This window comes from Hippocampus zosterae, chromosome 15 (genome assembly GCF_025434085.1).
Source record: "Hippocampus zosterae strain Florida chromosome 15, ASM2543408v3, whole genome shotgun sequence".
NCBI classification, from domain to species: Eukaryota; Metazoa; Chordata; class Actinopteri; order Syngnathiformes; family Syngnathidae; genus Hippocampus; species Hippocampus zosterae.
The window spans coordinates 2,658,054-2,681,691 of NC_067465.1; the positions used below are offsets into that span (position 1 = coordinate 2,658,054).

Here is a 23,638-nt window from a genome sequence, read left to right on the forward strand (position 1 = left end):
GCGGTTGTTTGAAATCCACAAATGATCATTTGCTTCGTTTTTATGTTGCGCGTTTGAGTCGATCTCAACGGGAAGTGGCAATAAACCACTTGAAGCCTCTTGAGTGAAAAATGGTTCAGCATCCGCCAAATCGCTGCTTGTGTGTTGTCAAGTGATTTAGAGAGTGTTTGTCAAATAGAGCTTTGTTGGAGGAAAACTTGTATTTATTTTTTTTGGGAACTGCGCTGATAACTCCACTCGGCTCCCCTGCTGCGTGTGTAATCTAAGTGTCATCCATGCGCCTCTTGACAAGTCGCGAATGGAGGCTTTATTAACAATTTTCTGGTGACCGAAAGGGAGGGAATCCAAGCAAGACGGAATAACCCTTGACATGCACAATAGAGCCTTTTTAAATAGATCTACAAATTCAATATGAATATTTCCCATGAAATGTGAATATATCTATATGGGCGGCCCGGTAGTCCAGTGGTTAGCACGTCGGCTTCACAGTGCAGAGGTACCGGGTTCGATTCCAGCTGCGGCCTCCCTGTGTGGAGTTTGCATGTTCTCCCCGGGTCTGCGTGGGTTTTCTCCGGGTGCTCCGGTTTCCTCCCACATTCCAAAAACATGCGTGGCAGGCTGATTGAACACTCTAAATTGTCCCTAGGTGTGAGTGTGAGGGTGAATGGTTGTTCGTCTCTGTGTGCCCTGCGATTGGCTGGCAACCGATTCAGGGTGTCCCCCGCCTACTGCCTGAAGACAGCTGGGATAGGCTCCAGCACCCTCCGCGGCCCTAGTGAGGATCAAGCGGTTAGGAAGATGAATGAATGATGAATGAATGTGAATATATGGAAGCTAACGATAAACGGACAGGCCTCCAAGCTTGCTAACTGGATGTTTAGAAAACGTGCACAGGCACAGAGAGACAACCGGATGCTCCATAATGACACAATCATTATCAAGGATTGACACTTCCTTCCAAAGTTAAAAATAACACTGGAAGCAGCTCATTTACCGTCTCTTCATGGTAATTCCTTAACCCAAAATACTAACAACATATATATTCTACCACTGAGCTGTTTTCCCCACAAAGTTCCCACCAGCTTGTCACCACGTCTGTGTTGCTGGATCAGCCAGTTTAATGCGCCAAGCGTAACAAAATGAACCCCCCCGCCCCCCTGGTTCGGACTTGCCCCGGTATTCTCAGAGGCCAGTCGAATGTGGGGAACATCATGAATTACAATAGAGATGGATGAGAATGTGAAATTGTCAATATCGTAGCCAGCTTGGGCCTCCATCCTTCCGTGCGACTTTCCTCAGTGGAAGAAGCAATTGAGTTGAGCGCACCCGCGCACCTGCTGCACAAGCTTCACCTTCATTCCCTGTCCCATCCAACCAAGCCAATTCGCTCCACTCCCGCATGGCGCTGGCGTATTCGTCGGGATGAGCAGCTGTTGTTTACCAAATGAGTTTCGGCGTCTCGGGTGTTGCGGCGTAATTAAAGTGACAAATCAGCGCCCGTGCCAAAAAGTGTCACCGTCTTATTTGACGCCATTGTTTATTTCCATCCATCCATTTTCCCATCCGCTTTATCCTCTCGAGGGTTGCGGGGGGGGGGGGGGTGCTGGAGCCTATCCCAGTCATCTTCGGGCAGCAGGCGGGGGACACCCTGAACCGGTTGCCAGCCATTTAGAGTGTTGAATCAGCCTGCCATGCATGTTTTTGGAATATGGGAGGAAACCGGAGCACCCGGAGAAAACCCACGCGGGCCCGAGGAGAACTTCCAAAACGTTTTTATTACTTTCGTTTTCCCCCCTGCTGCTTCACACTGCGCCGCTGATAAACTTCAATTTCTCATCCAGCTGTCAATAAAATAAAATAATCTTATCATATTAAAACCATTTAGTTGCGTAGAATTAAGAGTCGGGGTGAACAAAGCTATTAATAACGGCTAACAAAACGTTATTGACAAATTAGAGGTCTGTCGTCATCCGTTAATATGTTCCTAAAATGCATTTTCCGACACATGTGTATAAAAAGCCGCATTTGTAATATACAAAAGACACGACAATTATGATATGTGTATGGCTAACCTTAAATCAAACCGCCCAAGGCCCCACGGGGCATCGCAGTGCCACTGATTGCGTGTTCCCTTGAGAATCTGGAAGCAGTTTATTCACTGCGAAGCGGAATTGCCGTCCAAGCCGACTTGATTCAAAATTGAGAAGCGACGGACGAATCCAAATCGCGTCACCACATGAAAACGGACTCTTGAAAGCCTCACGTCTGGCTTGTCTGCGGGTTATTCCGCTCGCAAACTTTACGTCATGACAATATCAACTTATTTCCATCCCTTTATAAGCATGAAAGAAACAAAAAATAACGTTTTCAATGTGTTTACATGGAAGCGACGTGATTAGATTTAGGGGAAGCGCAGGAAAAGATTTCATGTGTTTACATTTGCCAAATGCCTCAGAGGCTTCAACCCCCCCTCCAGCCCCCCAATCTTCTAGATACGTGTGAGTCGTCACATCCGAGGATGTGGACGAGATAAAGACGATTTAATTACAAACAAGTCAAGGCCATGCGGGTGCTTTGCTGAATCGTTTCTTCTTGTGTGTGCTCAGCTGTCCTTTGGTGAATGAACACACACGCGCACACAATCTGTCGTGAGTATCAAATCAATACTCCGTCGGCCTTCTGCGGACGCTAAAGAGCACAGCTGTGTGCCGTTGTTCAGTGCATCTCCCTTGTGATGGTCTGGCTACCAGTCCGTCCACCCGGTTGTCCCAAAGTTTGTTCACAATAACCCATATCATTCATCCATTCATTCATCTTCTGTACCGCTTGATCCTCAATAGGGTCGCGGGGGGTGCTGGAGCCCATCCCAGCCGTCACCGGGCAGGAGGCGGCGGACACCCTGAATCGGTTGCCAGCCAATCGCAGGGCACACAGAGACAAACAACCATCCACGCTCACACTCACACCTAGGGACAATTTAGAGTGTTCAATCAGCCTGCCATGCATATTTTTGGAATGTGGGAGGAAACCGGAGCACCCGGAGAAAACCCACGCAGGCCCGGGGAGAACGTGCAAACTCCACACAGGGAGGCCGGAGCTGGAATCGAACCCGGTACCTCTGCACTGTGAAGCCGACGTGCTAACCACTGGGCTACCGGGCCGCTAACCCATAGCAATGTACAAAAAAAAAAAAAAAACAACTACAACTGTTTTTATAATCCGATAGTATACTGATTTAAAAACTAAATGAACACAAGAGCCAAAGGAAATGCTATGGAAACACTTTTGTTTTACATGTCAGAAGTCATTCACCACCTTAATAAAACATTTTAATCAATTATTTCCAGTTACCAGAAAGGCAAACGGTTAGCTTATTTTTTTTTTCCTCTAATACTACTCTAATTATTTTTCTTTGTATTTTCCCGCAGTCTGGATGACACACACACACGTGCATACACACACGCGCACACACACGCAAACCATGTGAGCAGTTTTTCCTTGTCATGAGTGGCGTCTGGACCAGATAGTTGATATGATGCGACTGTTTTCGGTCTGGTGAAACAACACCTGGAATTACGCTTTCAGATTTATTATTTTTACGTTTTTTTTTGCTTCATAAAAGTTTTGTTCATAAAGCTTGAGGACTGCCAAACATCGTACAGTGCTAGTAATCCCTTTTGCAAAGTACAATCACAAATGTTACTCCTTCCCCTCACAAAATCACTTTTTTATTATTATTATTATTATTATTTTTACTTTTACTTTACAAGACCATGCAGGGGGGGGGACACCATTCTCTTACCATTGCAAGTTTGCAAAAGCTTGAATGAAACGGTATCGGATTCTTAAAAATTGTGCTGCATCACATAAATCTGAGGAATGGAGTTTTTGGTTTTCTTGAAATGTTGTCCTTGGCAGAACATAAGAAAAATCCGCGACAGTCTGCTGGTTCTGCTGCAAGTGTCGAGACGCGCAGACATCTGAAGTTGGTGATATATCTGTCTCTCCAAGAGCATGATGAAACATCCAGCATACAGCATTTCCCACAATTTCCAGAAACGGAAAACGATCACGCGTATCAAATTTTATGAGGCGTAAAAAAAAAATACATATAAAAATATATTTCCGTCGTAAACCGAGGACCTCCAATATTGGAAGCAACCGGATTATGAATTCAAAATTCCCAGTCGAGTCTTTATAACAGGTTTTTGGAGCATGAAGGCCCTTATTAGGAAGTGTATGAATTTCAAACGGCACCATATTAAAATCCAACATCTGCTAAATACAATCAATATGAAGCTTTTTTTGGGGGGGCCCTATTTTCATGCCGAGTGCAAGTCTAGTACAAAGCTCAGTCGAACTTTGCACATCGGTGGACTTTTATTTCTTTTTGTATTTTTTTTTTAGTACGAAAGCGTCTCCCACGCATATGATGAAGGCTCCCTACAGCTATTTTAGATTGTGTGTGGATGCACAATGCTTCTCCACTAAGCATTTCATTGAGTTCAAGTATGAATGGTTTGACTACGGTTGATTTATTTGAAAATGTTGCAACCTGCTCATTTCCGTCGCCGCTGCCGTGACAGTCATCCATAGTGTGGAACAACGAGCCGGTTGAAGGCTTGAAAAGTGACGTCCCAAATGTTCAGTTGACAAGAAATCTGGAGGTGGGAAAAGCTATTTATTTTACCGAGTGACAAAAATACGGGAAATGTCTCCCGTTCACATTTTCCTCTCAGCGGGAGTTGGAGTGCATCTCACAAAGGCTCCATCAAAATAGAAATAAATCATTTCTTCAAGGGGTTCTTTCTCTTGGATGAACTTAATGAAGCACTGCATGCATTCAGTAAAACCGAATGAACTCTGCGCCTTTACTCTACCCCGTGGCCTTCTCGTTGGTCTATTCAGCTTGGTGACCTTTGCGATACACACAAAGCGTGAACCACTTTTTCACGTTTGTTGACATGTTTAAATCACAGTTTGACTTAATGGGGATGAAGCATATTTTCTAACATCCAATCATTCATTAACAAAAGTTTTTCAATCCGAAAAATAGATTATCATTGCACGTTTCTTTCTGGCGTGCAGGTTCTAGCCACTGGGAGGCAGCGTAATACAGGCAGGCAGATATGTAGTACACCTAAGAGACGGTCACAACTACTTAGTTGGCTTTTTTAACGAGTTGTTATTCGCAAAGGATAAAGAAAATATGCCTTTGGTTACTATTAGATTTTCTGTCTATTGTGTTGCTCCACCATTAGTGTTCATATGCGGTATGCCAGGGGCCTCTCCAAAGATTTTCAAAGCCTGTTTTATATTCTATACAGCATGTGTTTAGAGAGGAAGCCACCAGCTGCTGTTTGTCATGTGTTAATATTTACGTATCCACCATACAGCAATCAGCATAATTATGGAAATTCTAATATGATCTGAAGCTGTTTAATTTTGTTTGTACTTAATTTTAATAAAAGATCTGTACTGTGTACAGTTATTGATTCTTTATATTTTTCAATAAGACAGATTGCAATGGAGATGGGCAAAGGAAGCAGGGGGCAAATGTCTTATTTAAAGGGTGGCGGGTGGGGATGTCATCTACAAAAATCCGGGCCCATCTGGAACCTGTCCAAATTAAAAAATCTGTGGTTGGCTTTTTGGAGAATTCTGTACACGCCGACACTCCTTCCAGAGTAGGTGCTTATCCCTCAACTGCAAATTAGTGGCGTTTGCACAAAGCCACCACTATACAGCCAGTGATAGCATTTTCACGGGTGGCAGCACTCCATCACCATCACCAAGCCGCAATTATACAACTCTTGAGCTTCAAAGTTTGCCCAAGAAGCTGTGAAGATCCTCCCCAGCGTTTATTTTGGTAGATGCATACTGCCACCCTATGGATGCGACATGTAGTTTTGACATTATACTTGGACAAAGTGTGTACTGTACTTCAATCCGACCGAAGAGGACTCGTATATTTGTTGTGTTCATTTTGCCTTTTATCGATGAAACTGTACCCAATTTAATTTAAGGCCCCCAACGGCAAAAAAATACGTCCAAAGCTTTGAATCTCTCCCCACCAGTTACTTTTGAAAGATACATACTGCCACTCTAACGTTATCTACACGTATTTTGGTCTGTTTTCATAACTGAACACGGACTTAATCATTTTCATGGTGTTGTTTGTAATCATCAAGCCAGCGTCTATTTTTATTTATGTATTTTTCTATATATTTAGTGAGTGGATGGAAGCGCAGCGCGGTCTTCGCCTTATATTTTTTTCGGACTCAGGTCAAGATCGTGACTGACACTATTTTAGATTCGCCTTCCTGGTCAATAGGCGGCGACATTGAGCTGTGACTATCTGGAGTCGGCGTCAGGACCAAGCGATTTAATTCAACATGGCGGCTGCCGTTGTTGCACGACTGGGTGTCGATGTCCTTTATAACAGTTTCTGCGCTCCTAAACAGGTACTTAAAAGTAACGTTTTGATTGTGTCCTTTAAACGTGATACTGTACTATATTGAACTGTGTTCCACTGTGAGTTGATACGGGTCCCAATCTCGTGCGTTCGTACGCTAGTACAAGAAATTGTTCTACAAGAGTCGTTTATATTATTGCATGCTAACAAAATCACGATTCTTCTAAGAAAATGAGATTTCTTGTGAATGTGTTTGGGTGCATCCATTCACCTTGCCCACTACGATATTTTTTGGGGGAACAAAGTTGGTCAGTTGATAACCAGCAGAACACTGTTGCAGGCTCTGAGGGTCTGCTGGGGTTGTGTGGAACAAGCAAGGGGTTACTACGTTGACTGGAAGATGCTGAGAGATGTCAAGAGAAGACAAATGGCCTTTGACTATGCTGACCAGCGGCTGCGAATCAACTCGCTGAGGAAGAACACCATCTTACCAAAAGAACTCCAGGTACTAAACACAGCAATGTTTAAAAATAGATTTCAACAGTTTGTGCATCGGAATTAATTCATTGTGGGGCTACTTATGTTGTTCACAGCTTGCCAAATAATTAGTTGAGTAACTAACTGAGTGTGGTGTGAGTATTATGCACATTTACCAAAAATATGACATAAGTCTTCCGACCAAGAATGGAAATGACACACTAGTGAAATGGTATTGGTCTGTATTATCGATGCATTTCTACAATTACGTTTACTGGACAGTCTGGTATTCGTGCATCCCCAGTCAGAATGTAAAGTGTATAAATAGATATATGGTCGTTTTATAAGCTAATCTACAGGCCTTTTGTTTTTGTTTGAACTTCACTCTTCAAATGTTCTTTACACATATTCTAGGAATTGGCAGATCAAGAAATCGCAGCTTTGCCACGAGACTCCTGTCCTGTGAGGATACGCAACAGGTGCGTGATGACCTCCCGGCCGCGGGGAGTGAAGCGCAGGTGGCGACTCAGTCGGATCGTCTTTCGTCACCTGGCCGACCACAACCAAATGTCTGGCATCCTGAGGGCGAGGTGGTAAACTCGGAGGACAACTGGCGACTTTCGATGGCAGTGACTGCGCAACTCATTTTGACGATTTATTGTCACGTGAAGGTGTTTTAGTCAAGAATTGTGACAAATAGTTTCCTTTTATCTGAAATGTGTGCAGGAGAGCACGTCTGGTACCAACAAAGTATATTGTACGTGACTACATATTTAAGGTTTGGATGGAAAATGGGACATTCTCTCTAACGTTGTTAATAAATAGAAGTGTACATTAATGTTTGTGACTTGCTTATTTGGAGAAATGTTGAAATAATCTCTAGATGCCATTTTGAACATTGTTCGCGGTAAATAAGAGGTACTTTAAATGGTGGCTGGTGTTTGCCAACTCTCACTGAACCTGAGTATGAATGTGAATGGTTAATTTATAACAGTCAAACCCCCTAGGTATTAGGGTGCGTATATTTGTGCAACCACGTTATTTCCTTTAGATTTTGCTTCAAAAATCCTTTTTTGAGTTGTCGAACTTATGGGTCACATTTTACTATATACAATGAATTGTTGCTAATATTGGGACTTTTTGTACTGTCATGCATAATAGGCTGAGTACACACTACATTAAAACGTGGTGAATTACAGTCACTCGAGTATTTAAATAGAAGTGTTCATATGCTATTTTCACATTATTCTGTGTACTTTGAGCAATACGTGGGAATTTAGCGGTAGAATATGTATAAAGCAGTGTCTTGTACATGATCGAACAGTGTCCAGGATGTATCCCACCTATGTGCAATGCCACATTTGTGCGGTGGGTTGCGGTAGCGCGCTCACCGTTTTGTTTAACCGCAACTGAAGTTGTCGAGGAAGAAGGTGGTCCAGCGGAACGGACCCACGTGACTAGCGGAGCTGATACGCACTTGCTAGCGTCTTTCTGCAAATCACCCAAAACTACACAATCCAAACCTCAAATGGATCTAACCGAGCAGGTATGTCCCACGGTCCCAACTTGTCTCGTTAATCTATATGTAAGATGGTACATTTACAAGCTTTGACGTATTTACTCAGCCGTCTGGCGTTTTTTCGGTTGAAGTGAAAGTGACGTTACTCACGCTAGCTAGACTACTGAACATTGTGACATGGACCGATTTATTCGATTTTTTTTTCGTGTGTTAATTTAAATTTCTTTTCATCTTTCTTCGGTACTGCGCTATCAATAAAAGTGTTGGTGCGAATATCCCCGCTGTATCAATTTTATTCTCCCCACTGAATGACGAAAGAAAGACGACCACAAAACGTGCTTGTTTGCGAGTACGTCTAAGTGTAGAACATTCTACAACAGCACGTGTCGAGTACAGGGGTTGGGAACTCCGGTTCCTCGAGAGCCATATCCTCGATCTCTCTACTTCGACACACCCGATTCAAGCAATCAGCTCATCAGCAAACTCCGTAGAAGTCTGAAATGATCCTGAGCAATTGAATAAGGTGTTGGAGTAGGGAGAAGTTAGGTCAAATAATAGATTCTAAACATGGCTGTTGGTTGTTAGTTGAACGTACCAACCAACCAAAGTGTGAAAGTGTGATCAAATGTAAATGCTGACAGAACACTTAACACAGACAATGCATTCCCTGGAAACAGATCACCCAGTTGGAAGCAGACTTGTTGGAGCTGTCTTCTCTCACGGAGAAGGCGGAGAGGAAGAGAGTGCAGGAGCTGCTCAAGCAAGAGCAGACAAAGGTTGAGAAAGAGCTCGCCACCAAACGTCAACAGAAAGAGCAACAAGCCCGGAGACAGGCCGACCCGGTGGCGTCCTCCAAGGCAGTGTACACGGTCAAGATCACCAATTATGGTACGCCGCTGTGCAAAGCACTGCTTGTCCTATTTCCCTTCAATTATAATCTTCACGGATGTGCGTATTTCAATCCAATGCAGCGTGGGACCAGTCGGAGAAGTTTGTGAAAATTTATCTCACTTTGAAAAATGTGCACAAGATTCCATCTGAGAAAGTGGAAGTCAAGTTTTCAGAAAGGTATGCCGTGAAAAACAAGTATGTAGAAGGGCTCCACGGTTTACAATGTTAGTCCTGTGATTGCTATGGCAACGTAATCCAAATTTGTCTATCACGGACCACAGTATTAAAGTCATGATTACATTTCTTAACTGACCGCATAGTAATCAATCCAATGTGGATGTTGTTCTTCCAATGCTCAAGGTCATTTTCGGTGCTGGTGAAGGAGCTCGATGGAAAGAATCACCAGATGATCGTTCTCAATCTGTTGTATCCAATTGATGAGCAGAACAGCAGCACCAAGGTGACAAGCACATGCTTTCAGTTAGCTTATGCAAATCGAATGTTGAACGAACCATATTTCCTCGGGCTGCGCAATTCATTCATCTCAATTTAATTATGAGTTAAATTTTGGTTTCTCACAATCATAAAAACATAATCAAAGAAAAATGTGTCTGCTTGTTCCCCACTCTGGGAATGTATTGTGTTGCTTGCAGGAATTTTGGAGTTTAACTAAACACACACAAAAAAAATCATCAACTTTAGAAATGTATATAAAGACTCACCTTTAAATAAAGAAATTTGACATACAGGCACTGTAGGAACATACACAGACAGGTCATAGAAAAATACTTTTGTTTTGCAATAAGCGCAATGTCTTAAAACAGGGGTGTCCAAACTTTTAGCCAAGGGGGCCAGATTTTATGTGGTAAAATGTCGGGAGGCCGACCTTGGCTGACATTCTTTACATTGAACAACAATATTGTTCAACAAATTTTAGTAAGCCAGTCTGTTTCACATTTCCATTTTTATTTTAATTTCAACAATCTTAAGAATTTCTTTTGGTTCATTTGAAACAGGAATTTGAAATATGACATATCAGTCAATATAAACACGGAGTGATGTCTTGTTAACTCGTCAGTGATGCCCTCTAGTGTCTAAATGCTATTACTCATTTAGTGAATGCTATTACTCATTTAGCCACTAGAGGGAAGCAGTACTCTATGAAACATCACTCACCAGTCTACGAGACCTCAGTCAATGCAACACGTGTTCCATTGCGCCCAACCTGCGGGCCAGACGGCACTGATTTTATGACGGGGGCCGAGGGCCGGATGAAAGTCGACCGCGGGCCGGATTTGGCCCGCGGGCCGGACTTTGGACATGATGTCTTAAAAGCTCTGTCCTGCCCTCCCTAGATAAAAACAGACATGGTTGTGATCATGTGCAAGAAGCAGGCAACCAAGAAGTGGGAGTTCCTCACCACGGTAGAAAAACAGTCCAAGGAGAAAGAGTAAGATCTTGCCTAATTTTGACAGGATCCCGTGGCATGATTTTAATCACAATTCAATCTGGCCCGTTCCTTGTTGACAGTAAGCCCAGCGTCGATGAAAACGCCGACCCCAGCGAGGGACTGATGAGCATGTTGAAGAAAATCTACACGGATGGTGACGACGAGATGAAGAGGACCATCAACAAAGCTTGGTCGGAATCTCAGGAGAAGAAAATAAGAGGAGAAGAAGGCATGATGGATTTTTGAACTGCACTCACCATTCCGCCATGGCGGGACTACATGAGAGATGATCGTTTCCAATTGTGACCAATACAAAAAATGAGATTACTTTCATCACATGTTGGATGACCTGCTACTCGCTGTCCATTGTGTTAAAGAATATACAACCACTACTATTGGGGTACAGTTTGAGCATGTTGTGGTTTAGCTTGGATTAAAACAACCCCACATTCAGGAAACTATATTTGTCCTCTCCGAGATATACAACATCAAATTTGACCTGATATTAAAAATTCATACGAGCAGTCACCATCATCCGCCTTTATTTTGTTGACATTCTATGAATAGTTCATGGCAGCTCGGCGGTTAAGCAGTTTCCAAAAATAGGTTGAGTTGTTGTACACCAGGATGTCATTTGCAATTGTCTTTCATTATGCCTTATTGTTGTTTTTCTTGCTCTGCTGTTATTCAATTGTACGATTGTTTAAACAGCACTATTCCGGAACATACTTCAAACAGCTTTTCTTTTGTTTTCTTTTATTTTTTTTTCCATTTGATTACAACCAGCTGCATTTCTCTCGAAGAGTCCAAATAATTGGGTTTCCCGTTAGACTATCTACTCTCAAACGAGGCTACCGGCAGGAGGTGCTGTTTAGTCGTGTTTCCATCATGCAAATAACAGTGAGTCTTATCCTGGTTTTCCGATATGGTACTCGTACGCACGTCGAGACGCGTTGTGGTCTCACTAATCTGATCGAGCGGTGAAGTCAATATTTTTTTATTTAAAAAACACTTAAAGTACATAAATATAAAGCAAACGAAGACCGCAGCTGGGCGTGCTTTCTTGCGTCGCGTGGGCATGACTACTTTTAGTTTGAAAACTCAAATGTCTTACGAAAGAATCTCTTACGAAGCTTCTGTCCACCAGATGGCAGCAGTGATCAAATCAGCCCTAAACATGCACACAACGTGGGTGCGTTTGTTTCTCTTTACCGTGAGGGAAATTTATGGGGGGAATATGAACGTTGAGATAAATCGAGAGAAGGACGTTGCAGGAGGAACAGACTTACTTGTACAACTTAAATTATATTGTTCCATGAAATTGTTGTAACCCCTTCCTAACAACCTTTTCACTTCGTTAGGTAACGTTTATCACGGCTGCACAGCTTCCAGATGATTTTTATTCTCTGTCCAATCATATTTGAGACTTTTATTTGATCCAATCTCAGCTGCTGAAGGTCTTCAGAGTCAATGGAGCTGGCAAATGGTACTAAAGCCGCTTTTCATTAAAGGTTCTAGAATGGCCTGGCTGAGTCTTCGTTGCATTCTTGCAATGTTGGGTTCTGCCGTCAAATTTCACGTGTGGCAAATCTGGCCACTGGTTGTGCAGCGTTCAATATATGACTTATGATGTGGTATTCCGTCCCTGTTGTTTTATGGAGGTGGGGGGGAGGGGGGTTGGAATGGATTAAGAGCCTTTTCCATTTATTTCATTGGGAAAGGAAGATATGAACGACTGACCTTGTATCCTCAAGGTACCACGGCATACATGAGGTCAAGGTCAATCATGAATCATTCGCAATAAAATTTCTGGAAACAGGAAAGCTAAGTTGGTAATAATAAGGCAGTATTATGTTCACGTGTTGTATCTTCCAATTCACTCTTCCGACCATTTTGACTGGCGTGTCTGTCTCGTCGAGACTTTCTCCCCATAACCGCGCCCACAAGTTATGACGTCACAATCGCCTATATATATTCATTGTGGGACGTTCTGTCCGGACATACTAGATGGATTCAGTGGACTGAGGCAGGCGTAGCGCTCCCCAAGCACACCGGGTTTTCCTCCAAATAGGAATACAACAAGGCTCTTTTTCTTGTGTGTGTTTTGCTTGCCGCCTTCTCAAATGGATATCGGTTGTTTCACGGCGGCGCAGCGTCTGTCGTGCCACGCCATGAATGCGGATTTAACCAACAAGCCCTCCGCTGAGGGAGCCCAGCAAGCCGGCGCTCCGGTGGCCAAAGCCGGCCGCTCGAAATCGGAGTCTGCCAAACCGGAGTTGGCGCAGGTGGTGACCGACGTCAGGACGGGACGGTCGTACAGCAAAGGGAAGCTTTTGGGAAAGGTACTCGAATTTATGATTCATGATCCGATGTTGTCGCGCGCGCGCGTCGTCGGCGTGTTTTATTTGTGTGGGGGAAAATTACACGCGGTGTTGCAGGTGTGTGTAATCACTACACGGTGCGTCAATGTTAACGAAGAAATGTGTCGAAGCTTCAGCCCCAGCGCCCCCCCCCCTCCTCCATTTTTTTTCTGCCCGGACATGGTACATAACACCATAAAGATTTCGGGAAAAAAATAGCCAAGACGCTCTATCAACATGTTGCGCGTCACCGCTTAATGCTGCCGAGTCATGTCTGGACTGTGAGATGCCGCAGAGCAGCCGACCAACGTCAGTTTCACGGTTAATGAGAATGCAGCAACCCGGCCTGCGTGCCTGCCTTGCTAGCCATCGTACATCCGAGCGTTTTCTTTTTGGACTGCCTCGCTTGCATGCCAATGACTCCAGAGATGCTTCAGGCACAACGACCGAGCAGGACTTGGATTTGATTTTTAGAATCTATACAAAGGTCTTTTGAATAAATTCTGTTTTAGCGGCTATGCAACCAAAGCAGTCGGTGGCCATTCCATGTGGTGCACCAATGAATGTTTGGTATAGATTATGACAAATATAGGATCGATGGAGCTGTGAATGTGGATTTCACCATCCCTGCAATCAAATTGTGAATGTTATTTAGACTTGTTCCTTGCCAAGGGTGCTTTTGGTGGAGACTTGACTCAAAAGATATTTGAATTGCGCCTTAATGCAACAGGGGTGGCCATTTCAGTCCTAAATCATGTACACTTGGAATTCTTAATTTTTTTTAAAATGTAAAATGTAGTAAATGATGTTGAAAATGGATGAAATCTCTCGCACCTGCTGGGATTTATACCCTTGTTTATATATGTATGTATGTATAAGATGTGCACATTTCTGTTCCCTCGTTGACACATCGTTGGGACAGTTCATTAGAAAATGTGCTCAGTAGTGTCCTGAGTCATTTGTGTGAATGATAATTTATAGGTGAAGATTTAAGATAACCTCTATTTGTCCCGTAATGGGGAAATTACCAGATCCCCCACCCTTGCGTTAGCTATGCAGATTCCATCCGTCCATTATCTGAACCGCTTGATCCTCGCGAGGGCTATTTCACCCAATTGAAATGTAATCACGTCTTTCCTTCTCTCTCAAGGGTGGCTTCGCGCGATGCTACGAGATGACGGACCTGTCGAACAACAAAATGTTTGCCGTCAAGGTGATACCACAGAGCAGAGTGTCCAAACCGCACCAGAGGGAGAAGGTACAGGCGACTGCGGCACGCAGTATTTTTGGTGCCCCCCCCCCTATCACAAATGAGTTGGCTCACCGTCTCCCTTTTATCGCAGATCACCAATGAGATTGAATTGCACAAAACCTTGTCTCACAAGCACGTGGTGAAATTCTCTCACCATTTCGAGGACCAGGATAACATCTATATATTTCTCGAGCTCTGCAGTCGCAAGGTGAGGACTTGTCCGGGATTCCTGGTGTGATTTAAACTCTGCACGCTCAACAAATGCAATCTGACAGTTGACGTCAGTCTAAGGCGGTCGTGGACAGTTGCTGTCGTCTTTGTGAAGGTTGCAGCGGTTGGCTCATTGCTCACTCCCGCTCTCTCCCTCCCACCCCCAACCCCGCAGTCACTGGCGCACATTTGGAAGGCGAGACACACACTGACGGAGCCCGAAGTGCGATATTACCTCAAGCAGATCATATCGGGCCTCAAATACCTCCACAGCAGAGGCATCCTGCACAGAGATCTCAAACTAGGTATGACAACAACAGCAGCAGCAGGATGGGATGAGGGCGGGGCTTGATGCGTAGGGTAGGAATGTTGCAAATGTGCACAAAAGCATCCGAAGCATCTGCTGTGTGACTTTGACTGAATGCTGACTTTGGGGGTTTTAAAAAAATGCTTTTGTCTCTCTTCCAGGCAACTTCTTTGTGAATGAAAACATGGAACTGCGACTGGGAGACTTTGGCCTAGCCGCCAAGCTGGAAACTGTTGAGCAGAGGAAAAAGTACGTTTTGTTTGTTTGTTTGTAGGGCCTCATAAAGTGAAGTGGGCTACAACTTTACAGACGGGACAAGAGGATAGTCTTTTTTTGGGATAGAGTACTTGGTATTTCACAAATGGCATCGCCTACAAGTTAGGTGAATATGGCTACATTCACACTGCAGGGCATGGTACCCAATTTGATGTTAAAGTTTGATATTTTTATGTACTCATTCACATTTAAAAAAAAAAAAAAGCGACTGTGCAATGTTGCACGCAAAGCATGTCGTCGAGTGGCGTGCACCCCAAAGATGTGGTGCGGTGGTGGGGCTCATATCGCAAGGGTAGCAAGGTGGGAGGAGGTTGAAATATTTTGGGGACAGGAGGCGGCTCTTATTTATTGGAGACGTCTGGAAAAGACGACGTCACGTCATTGCCAAGTGTCCTAAATTAATCCTCTGCGTGACTGTATGACTACAATCGCCGCAAATATCCACTTGAAGTTTGTTTCAAGTGGGGTTAAATTGGCTACATTTAAGGACAAACGACCGCTACAAAAAAAATGAAGATGAGTGTCTCATATGGCCAAAATAAATTGGATTTGAGCGTGTAAGTGTGAATGTGGCCTTGTCTGAAGTGATGAAGTACAGGTTGCCCCCCCCCCCCCCCCATGATGCTCGAGAAATCATGTCGACTGTGAAATATTGTCAACCTTGAATCTCTAGTCTCAGGTCTTCACCATTCAAAAAGCGATTGCCCGTCTTTTTTTTTTTCTTTCTGCGCTTATGTAACATGCGCAATCATGCAACCTTTCTCGATCTCCCACCTAAACCGGTTTGCAAGTGGCAGTTGAAGGCAGTGCCAAAAGCCTAGTTTCGTTGCCGGTTTGGCACGTTGCCGTGGAATACCTGAGCGTTAAAATAGTTTTCGCCCCCCCACCCCCCTCAGGCATTGTTTTGAATGTAAGAAGGTGATTCAACAAATCTCCTGCGTGTGTCCCTCCTAGAACCATCTGTGGAACCCCCAACTACTTGGCCCCCGAGGTACTCAACAGGCAGGGCCACGGCACAGAGTCGGACGTTTGGTCCCTCGGATGTGTCATGTAAGTAAAACCGATGTGACGTGTTTTGCGTCGGCCTTTTGAGGCTTTTTGTGTGCTTGAAGTCGCTCGGTGTGCGTGAAGACTTTGAGTGACGTTGTCTTGAGCAAGCCGCAACACGAATGGCCGACGTCCTCGCTCAATTGTGAAATGAGGACATGATGTGCTGAACTAATCGTGGTGGTGTCAAAACTCCAGGCCAGCCAATTCCTGCCCCCCCCCACAAAAAAATAAAAAAATATTAATTTTTTGGGGGGGCGGCCCGGTAGTCCAGTGGTTAGCACGTCGGCTTCACAGTGCAGAGGTACCGGGTTCGATTCCAGCTCTGGCCTACCTGTGTGGAGTTTGCATGTTCTCCCCGGGCCTGCGTGGGTTTTCTCCGGGTGTTCCGGTTTCCTCCCACATTCCAAAAACATGCGTGGCAGGCTGATTGAACACTCTAAATTGTCCCTAGGTGTGAGTGTGAGTGCGAATGGTTGTTCGTCTCTGTGTGCCCTGCGATTGGCTGGCAACCGATTCAGGGTGTCCCCCGCCTACTGCCCGGAGACAGCTGGGATAAGCTCCAGCACCCCCCGCGACCCAAGTGAGGATCAAGCGGCTCGGAAGATGAATGAATGAATGATTGAATAATTTTTTGGGGGCGAGTCGTGACACGGTGTGCCTGGCTTTCTCCCGTTCAGGTACACACTGATGTGCGGCAACCCCCCCTTTGAGACTCTTGACCTGAAAGAGACGTACAAATGCATCAAGGAGGTTCGGTACAACCTGCCCTCGGGGCTCTCGCCCGCCGCGCAGAAACTCATCTCCAGCATCCTGCAGAAAAGCCCCAGCGACAGACTCGGCCTGGATCAAATTCTCAACCATGAATTCTTCACCAAAGTAATTCGCATTGGGACAACTTTTTATTTATTCCCCCGGGGGGTGGGGGGCAATTTCGGGAGCAGAGAGCGCCGTCGTTGTGTACGTTTAGTGTCGTAGGATGCGTTTACAATATTACACTGACGAGCACTCGTTGCGTTGTCATTCGAGGCGCCAAAATGAATCGATGATACAATTGGCAGCCATTTTAAGAACGGAGCGGCCATTTCGAGACGCGGTTGAACGTTTATTTGCCCAAATCCTCTGACTTCAGCGTCTCGGCGGGAATTTTTTGATCGTTTTAGTCTGAGCAGACCAATTCTTTTGTTTGAAGAAAATAACGCATCGACTCGTAGACGTTTGGAAAACGATGACATAACCAGTAGCTGAACCGGTTTCAAAAAGCTTGGCGAGTATGACGGAATTTTTTGTGTGCGATTCTGTAACGATGCCAAATAAACAACAATCATTGGTGATTAAACTGATTTTGTAATACAATCTTACCTGATTAATCGATGATTTAAAAAAAAAATACTCGGTGGTATTTTCATGACTCTACCCCCTGAGTGAAGTAATGGTTCTTGTGTGGTAGTAGGGGGGGCGGGGGTCAAAGTTCGGGAGGAAGAAGTGTCTGGCGTCATCCTTACTGTCTGCGTCCTTTGGCCCCCGCAGGGTTTCACTCCCGACAAACTGCCCCCCAACAGCTGCGTAACGGTGCCCGAGCTCCATCCCCCCAGCCCGGCCAAGAAATTCTTCACCAAAGTGGCCAAGAGTCTCTTTGGCAAGAAAAAAGCGAAAGGTAAACGCAACCAAAGCGCCGATGGCATTTGCCAGGTTGGCTTTTTGTTTCTGGCTCATGGGGAGCGGTTGCTTAAAAATAAATTAAAACGCTCAAGTGACTTGGCTTTGTTTTGCAAGTTTAATTTGATGGGTGTGACTCGCCGTGTTGCAGCGGAGAAGGCGCCTTGTGAGGAGAAGGAGGACAAAGATATTTCCAAGCTGGTGTCGGGCATCGTCAAGTGCTCCATCAACCGCCAGATCAGCTACAAAACCGTCGGCCCAAATGAGGTGCGTCTATTTATCCTGTTAGCTTCAGGAGCTAACGGGCCCGATATTCTCGTCTGTCGTTTTTCTCATCTCCAAAATTCAAATCGTTGCCGTGAAATTACGTGCGGCTGGGGTCTCGAACATCATTTCACCAAGTTCAAGTTGACCCGAAGCAATCTGAACATCGTCGTGAAAAATATCTTGTATCCAGACGAATTTCTCGAACTGGGATGATGACTCGCCGTAATCAAATGATAGAGACGGCAAAATGGACTCCAACGGAACATGTAGTACCGCCATCATATATGGTAACGTCACCTTCATGAGTTTGTGTCGTCGCGTCTCCACAGGTGGCCACGCCCACCGCTCAGCTGCTCAACTCGGTGCCTTTGGAGCAGACCCCTGCTGAGGAGGAATCCAGGAAGTCCATCTCGCGCTCCTTCAAAGGCACCATGGCCAGCAGCTCTGAACGTAGGCCTTTTTTTTTTTTTGAGGGGGTGGGGCTAATTCTGTGAAGTTGTAGCACCATAACACAACTTCATTTATTGTGTGTGGAGTTGTCCCCCCCCCCCCCAATTAATCGATATATTTATTTTTTTCTCTCCAGCTTGCGAGGATGTCGTCACGCCTTCCTTTGTGGCTGAATCTGCCATGAAGGTTCTCACTGGCTGCTTGGCCACCATGCCTGCAGGTAAGCATTGATCTACATGTCACAGCCCAGTGGTTTACCCTTTTGATTCTTTGTCAGGCTCGGGCACGGGTGTCAAACTCGAGGCCCGGGGGCCAGATCCGGCCCGCCGGGTCATTTAATGTGGCCCGCGAAAGCAAAAATGGTTTGTGTGTGTGTGTCAACTTGCCAAAATCTGTACCGAAATGTCAAATTGTCACGCGTCATAAATAACGTTGAGATTTTGCAATCGTTTGCGTTGCCCAGCTCACCCTCACTTGAACAAACGATCGCAATTGACTTGACCGATTTCGAAACTAGTCATCTATTAATTTGTTGTGTACAAGTCATCATTTTGTGGTTTGACCGTCATAACGGCCCTCCGAGTGGAAGACGTAACTCCAAATTGGCCCCGTGACTAAAATGAGTTTGACAGCCCTGGTCTAAGGTCTTTATATCTCGAATTTCTCCTGACCTGCTCGGGTTGAAGGGACCGGAATACTTTGTAGTTTTTGAGTGTCACACTAAAGATGGGAATTTCCTTGTTTCTTATCGGTCATGGTTGTTGTGTCCCCCCCCCCCCCCCACCCCCCCTCCAAATTCTGCAGCCACAAGAAACCCACCGTGCCTGTCCAGGCCCCAATCCTTCCTGTGGGTCACCAAATGGGTAGACTATTCCAACAAATACGGTTTTGGCTACCAGCTGTCAGACCAAAGCATCGGGGTGCTCTTCAACGAGGGCACACACCTCAGCCTCTGTGACCAACGCAAGTGAGTGGAAAGCCTCCACGACGGCGACTCTTAAAGTCGGCAAATGCAGACATTGACTGTTTGTCGTCCGTCCGTCCCCCAGGACGGTCCACTACTGCTTGACCAACAACAAGCACTTTAGCTTCCCTGCCAGCTCGCTACCGGAGCAGCTTCGGAACCAGAAACAAATTGTCGAGCTCATGGCCAATTACATGGAACAAAATCTCATGGAGGTAACGGAAAATGAGCACGAGGAAAAAAAAAAAACGCCGCCGCAAAGAATAATGTCCAAATTTGTTCCAGATGAGTGAATTTTGGTCCATTTTGTTAACCGGCAGGGTGGTGATATTCACTGTCATGAACCAGTTCCCGGTCCCCCTCCTCTGCTGCTGCAGTGGGTGAAGACGGACCACGCGCTCGTCATGCTCTTCAACAACGGAACGCTGCAGGTTAGTTCTATTTAGCAAGTTAGCAAGTTGAAAATGTCAACTGGGAAACTATTGTGGTAGATTATAACTTGGCTGACACAAATCACTGCGTTCTAATGGATTATTTTTTAAATATTTTTTTGTCTGGCATACTTTATGACATCCTATTTTAAAGGAGACGTTGGGTTTTTTTTTTTTAGAGTAGTTTGAGTTCCTTGGTATTTTTTAATAAAAGGTCAGTGACATCTTTCTGTCAATATGTGCAACATCTACTCGTCAGACTGTGGTTGGAAACATTTCTATTTTTGGGGCAGAGGCAGGTTTAGCCTCTTGCAAACTCTTTCGGTATGATGGCAAGAATGAAGCGAGCAGCTCGTCAGGGTTGCCAACTTGGCGTCTGTGGCTAAATTTAGCAACTTTTAAAGCGAGTGACTTTTTCCGGTGTTATTGGAGACTTGCGGCGACTAAGACGCCCTACAGAGTGGTCGTTGTTCACTCCGCCGTGACCGCTTGGACATGCATGTCACCACTGGCTCATTTCACTTGTCATTTTGCACTCCAAACACACGATTTATTCAAAAGTCTCATATCCGTATCTACGTGAACTATTCCTTATGTAACCTTAACCTTAAGCCTTCCGATGGCGGTGTGACAGCTACTGTACGTTGTAAGCAAATGGTGACACAGCATGACACTTCAGTTTTTTTGTTGTTGTAAATGAACCTTCCACCAAACAGAATATCAAAGACATAAAGTTCTGTTAGCCTTAGAGTTCACATGGAAGCAAAGGCATCCCTTTTTTCTAAAAGTATTCCACCAGACAATCCGTTTCATTTTTTGCCGGATGTCTTACATCAATCTTCCTCCTCCCGTCCAGGTGAACTTCTACACCGACCATACGAAGATCATCCTGTCCAAGTCTTTGGATTCGTACCTGCTGACCTACATCAGCCGCGAGCGCGTCTCCTACACGTACCTCTTCAGCATGCTGAGCGAAATGGGCTGCACGGCGGAGCTGCGGCACCGCCTCAGATACGTCCTCCATCTCCTGCAGCACCACGCCGACGCCTGAGAAGAAGAAGAGGATGAAGAAGGGGGAGGGGGGGCGAAAAAAAAAAAAAAAAGACTGGCCAACTGTGACTTTCGAGGCTCAATGACCGGCTTCCAGCCTGATTGGTTGACAGTTTTGCGGCGCCGTAACGGGCCTCCTCGACCCATGTGGACTGGTGCCAAGATGGCTGATGATGTGATATTCCTGCCACTTTGATCAGATGACGCGTTTGCCCACCAGGGTTTGTGCCTGTCCAAAGTTTATTTGGCGATGTCTAATGATTGGATACTCCATGATGGATGCCTAAAAAAAGAAAAAGTATAACCCGACCACCGATTCTACTTCTTGGTTGCATGGTGCCAGTGGGGCCTACCGCTTTCTGCCTCTCCTTATAGATGTAGTTCTGGCTGTGGCGTCTCCATGGTAACGAAATACTTAATTGCAACTTGTATTGGTTGAAAAGATGGTGGTGGTGGGGGGCCTCTTCTTTTTCTTCTTCTACCCTCTCTGCCGCTTCCTGACCTGTGGACACTGCTGCACTCATTTGGGGTTTTTTTTGGGGGGGGGGGGGGGCGGGTTTTGGTTTCAGTTTTTGTGAAAAGATGTGAGCCAGCAAAAGATAACACTACAATCTTGATTTACCTCACACGCACACTTGACATTCCCGGCCATATTTGGATGGTGAGGTCTGGCGAAACGCTTTGCTTCTTCTGCGTCATATCGTCACCTATTTTGCGAGGCGCGTTTACTGACGTGGTGCAAGGAGTACTTAAGGGACGACGGGAGTGGCACCATTATGCACAGGGGGTTTGGGATGTATTTTTTTGCAAATCCATACTTTGTTTATTTTATTTTTTTTACCCTCACCGGTTTTATTTGATTTTTTTTAACTGCGTACCAAAAGGCCTCTTTTTCTTTCGTCATATTTTTAGAAATGCATTTTTAAATCAACACGTAGGTGAATGCGTGTGTGCCCACATGTTCTGGTAAAACAGACGGCCGGTCCGGGAAACGAAAGGAGGAGAGGAGACGAGTGAGGGAGGGGGGAGTTTGGTGAAAAGTGCCTTTCTGAGGGATGTCTGTATAGTGCAATAACAAGCCTCTTTTGTGAATGTCAAGCTGACGGCTTTGTCATGATTTGTGCGTGCTTTTTGCGCTTGAGGTCAAAAGCGACGTCCAACGGCGCTACACGCTCACTAGCTGGTATAAGCTTTTAAAATGAACCCCCCCGCTCTCATCAATGCATAATCTCCGGCAAGATGAAAACATGCTCGTCGTACTGTGACCCTCATCGGTTTACATTGGCTTTCTCGATTCAAAGAGTTGTATCCTCAAAACTGTGACCCGGAATGCAAACGTGTCTCGTACCAGTGTTGTGTTTTCAGAAACATTGTGAAAGAAAGTCTGCCAATTGAGAAAAGGCTTTATTTTTCTGGCACATAATGTCCTGTTAATTTATATTTTATTTATTCGGGTTTCTCTCTCTTTTTTTTTTAAGTTATTGTGTATGGTGTCGACACGAGGAAATGTTCAATTTCACTCTCACTTTTTGTATGTATTGTATGGGGGGGACATGGGACAAAAATAAAGTTTGAAAAGAACATGTGTCAGATATCCAATAGAAATGTATGGTCCGTCTTAAATCCTCAATCCATCATGCATGGGGTGAATATACTAATATATTATACTTTTTTTCAGATGAACACAAAAATGGAACTACGTGAATCGCATCTTAGTCGCTCATGCTTCACTCTTTCTGAAAAAAGTGCAGTTTCTCAAGAGACTCAAAGAAGATGGAATCATTTGTTGCCAAACGTGTTTGCGTTTTAAAAAGAGCCCCTACTTGTCCCTCAAACACCAGGAGACCCATGAAAGCGGAGCAACGAGCTCTTCAACTTGCTTTGCTTTGAAAACTCAGTGGCAAGGTGGTGATATCTTCAAATGCTCCAAACGGTGCCGGTCAATGACGTGGTCACGTGATTTTGTCCATAACGCAGTCACCTTCTTTGGCTCTGCGCTTTTTATTTTCTTTTATTTTTTTGCATTCTTGTAAGATCTGAATTGAAGCATTCAATCTTGATAAATGTGAAACAATTCCACAACGTCACAAAACCAGTATGACATTGAGACCTGGTCTAGATGAGATCATCTGAAGTGTGATCAACTAAATGCTGTGCAATGCTTAACATTTTTACCCCGTTCATTTTGTTCACGTCCGTGTTCGTGCTTATGGATTCATGTCTACTCTCTATAAATTGTTAAAACGTAGTTCAAGGTAAGGAAGCTCACAGATTTTTTTTTAATGTCATTTAAATGATATCGCGAAAGTCACGAGGCAGGTGAAATGAATTCGTTGATTACAACAAGTGACGTCATCGGCTGTAAGTAAAGTAACAGAAAAATCGGAGGTAAACTAAAGCAATGTGCCGTAAAAGTAAAGTGGCGAAACTTAATATCAATGACATAAAGTGACTATTTGACATGAAGTTTAAAAATAATTAATAATCAGGGTCACCTTTAACCTACGGCGGCGCGGGACACGCATCACCGGAAGTTGTTATCAATCTGCAGCTGCGGCTTGCTTCCACAGCTGTTGCGTTATATCTTTTATTCTTATTTTTATTCTCATTCAG

General features: G+C 44.7%; 3 protein-coding genes across 3 annotated transcripts; all 3 read left to right on the plus strand.

Annotated features, from left to right (window-relative positions):
* The first annotated feature begins 6,317 nt into the window (after positions 1 to 6,317).
* Positions 6,318 to 7,730, plus strand: mrps14 (mitochondrial ribosomal protein S14). Its single transcript, XM_052087325.1, has 3 exons — positions 6,318 to 6,464; positions 6,756 to 6,920; positions 7,307 to 7,730. The coding sequence occupies exons 1-3, from the start codon at positions 6,396 to 6,398 to the stop codon at positions 7,487 to 7,489; spliced, it is 417 nt and encodes a 138-aa protein (XP_051943285.1). The 5' UTR covers positions 6,318 to 6,395; the 3' UTR covers positions 7,490 to 7,730.
* A 556-nt stretch (positions 7,731 to 8,286) lies between these two features.
* Positions 8,287 to 11,276, plus strand: cacybp (calcyclin binding protein). The gene is made up of 6 exons (XM_052087320.1): positions 8,287 to 8,438; positions 9,089 to 9,299; positions 9,383 to 9,479; positions 9,663 to 9,762; positions 10,658 to 10,752; positions 10,833 to 11,276. The coding sequence occupies exons 1-6, from the start codon at positions 8,421 to 8,423 to the stop codon at positions 10,996 to 10,998; spliced, it is 687 nt and encodes a 228-aa protein (XP_051943280.1). The 5' UTR covers positions 8,287 to 8,420; the 3' UTR covers positions 10,999 to 11,276.
* Positions 11,277 to 12,738: 1,462 nt separating this feature from the next.
* plk3 (polo-like kinase 3 (Drosophila)) lies at positions 12,739 to 21,053 on the plus strand. The gene is made up of 15 exons (XM_052087283.1): positions 12,739 to 13,094; positions 14,263 to 14,370; positions 14,456 to 14,572; positions 14,750 to 14,879; positions 15,043 to 15,130; positions 16,112 to 16,207; positions 16,885 to 17,083; positions 17,735 to 17,861; positions 18,015 to 18,130; positions 18,460 to 18,580; positions 18,717 to 18,800; positions 19,385 to 19,547; positions 19,630 to 19,759; positions 19,865 to 19,975; positions 20,832 to 21,053. Exons 1-15 carry the CDS (start codon positions 12,876 to 12,878, stop codon positions 21,024 to 21,026), a joined length of 2,004 nt encoding a protein of 667 aa, XP_051943243.1. The 5' UTR covers positions 12,739 to 12,875; the 3' UTR covers positions 21,027 to 21,053.
* Positions 21,054 to 23,638: the final 2,585 nt, after the last annotated feature.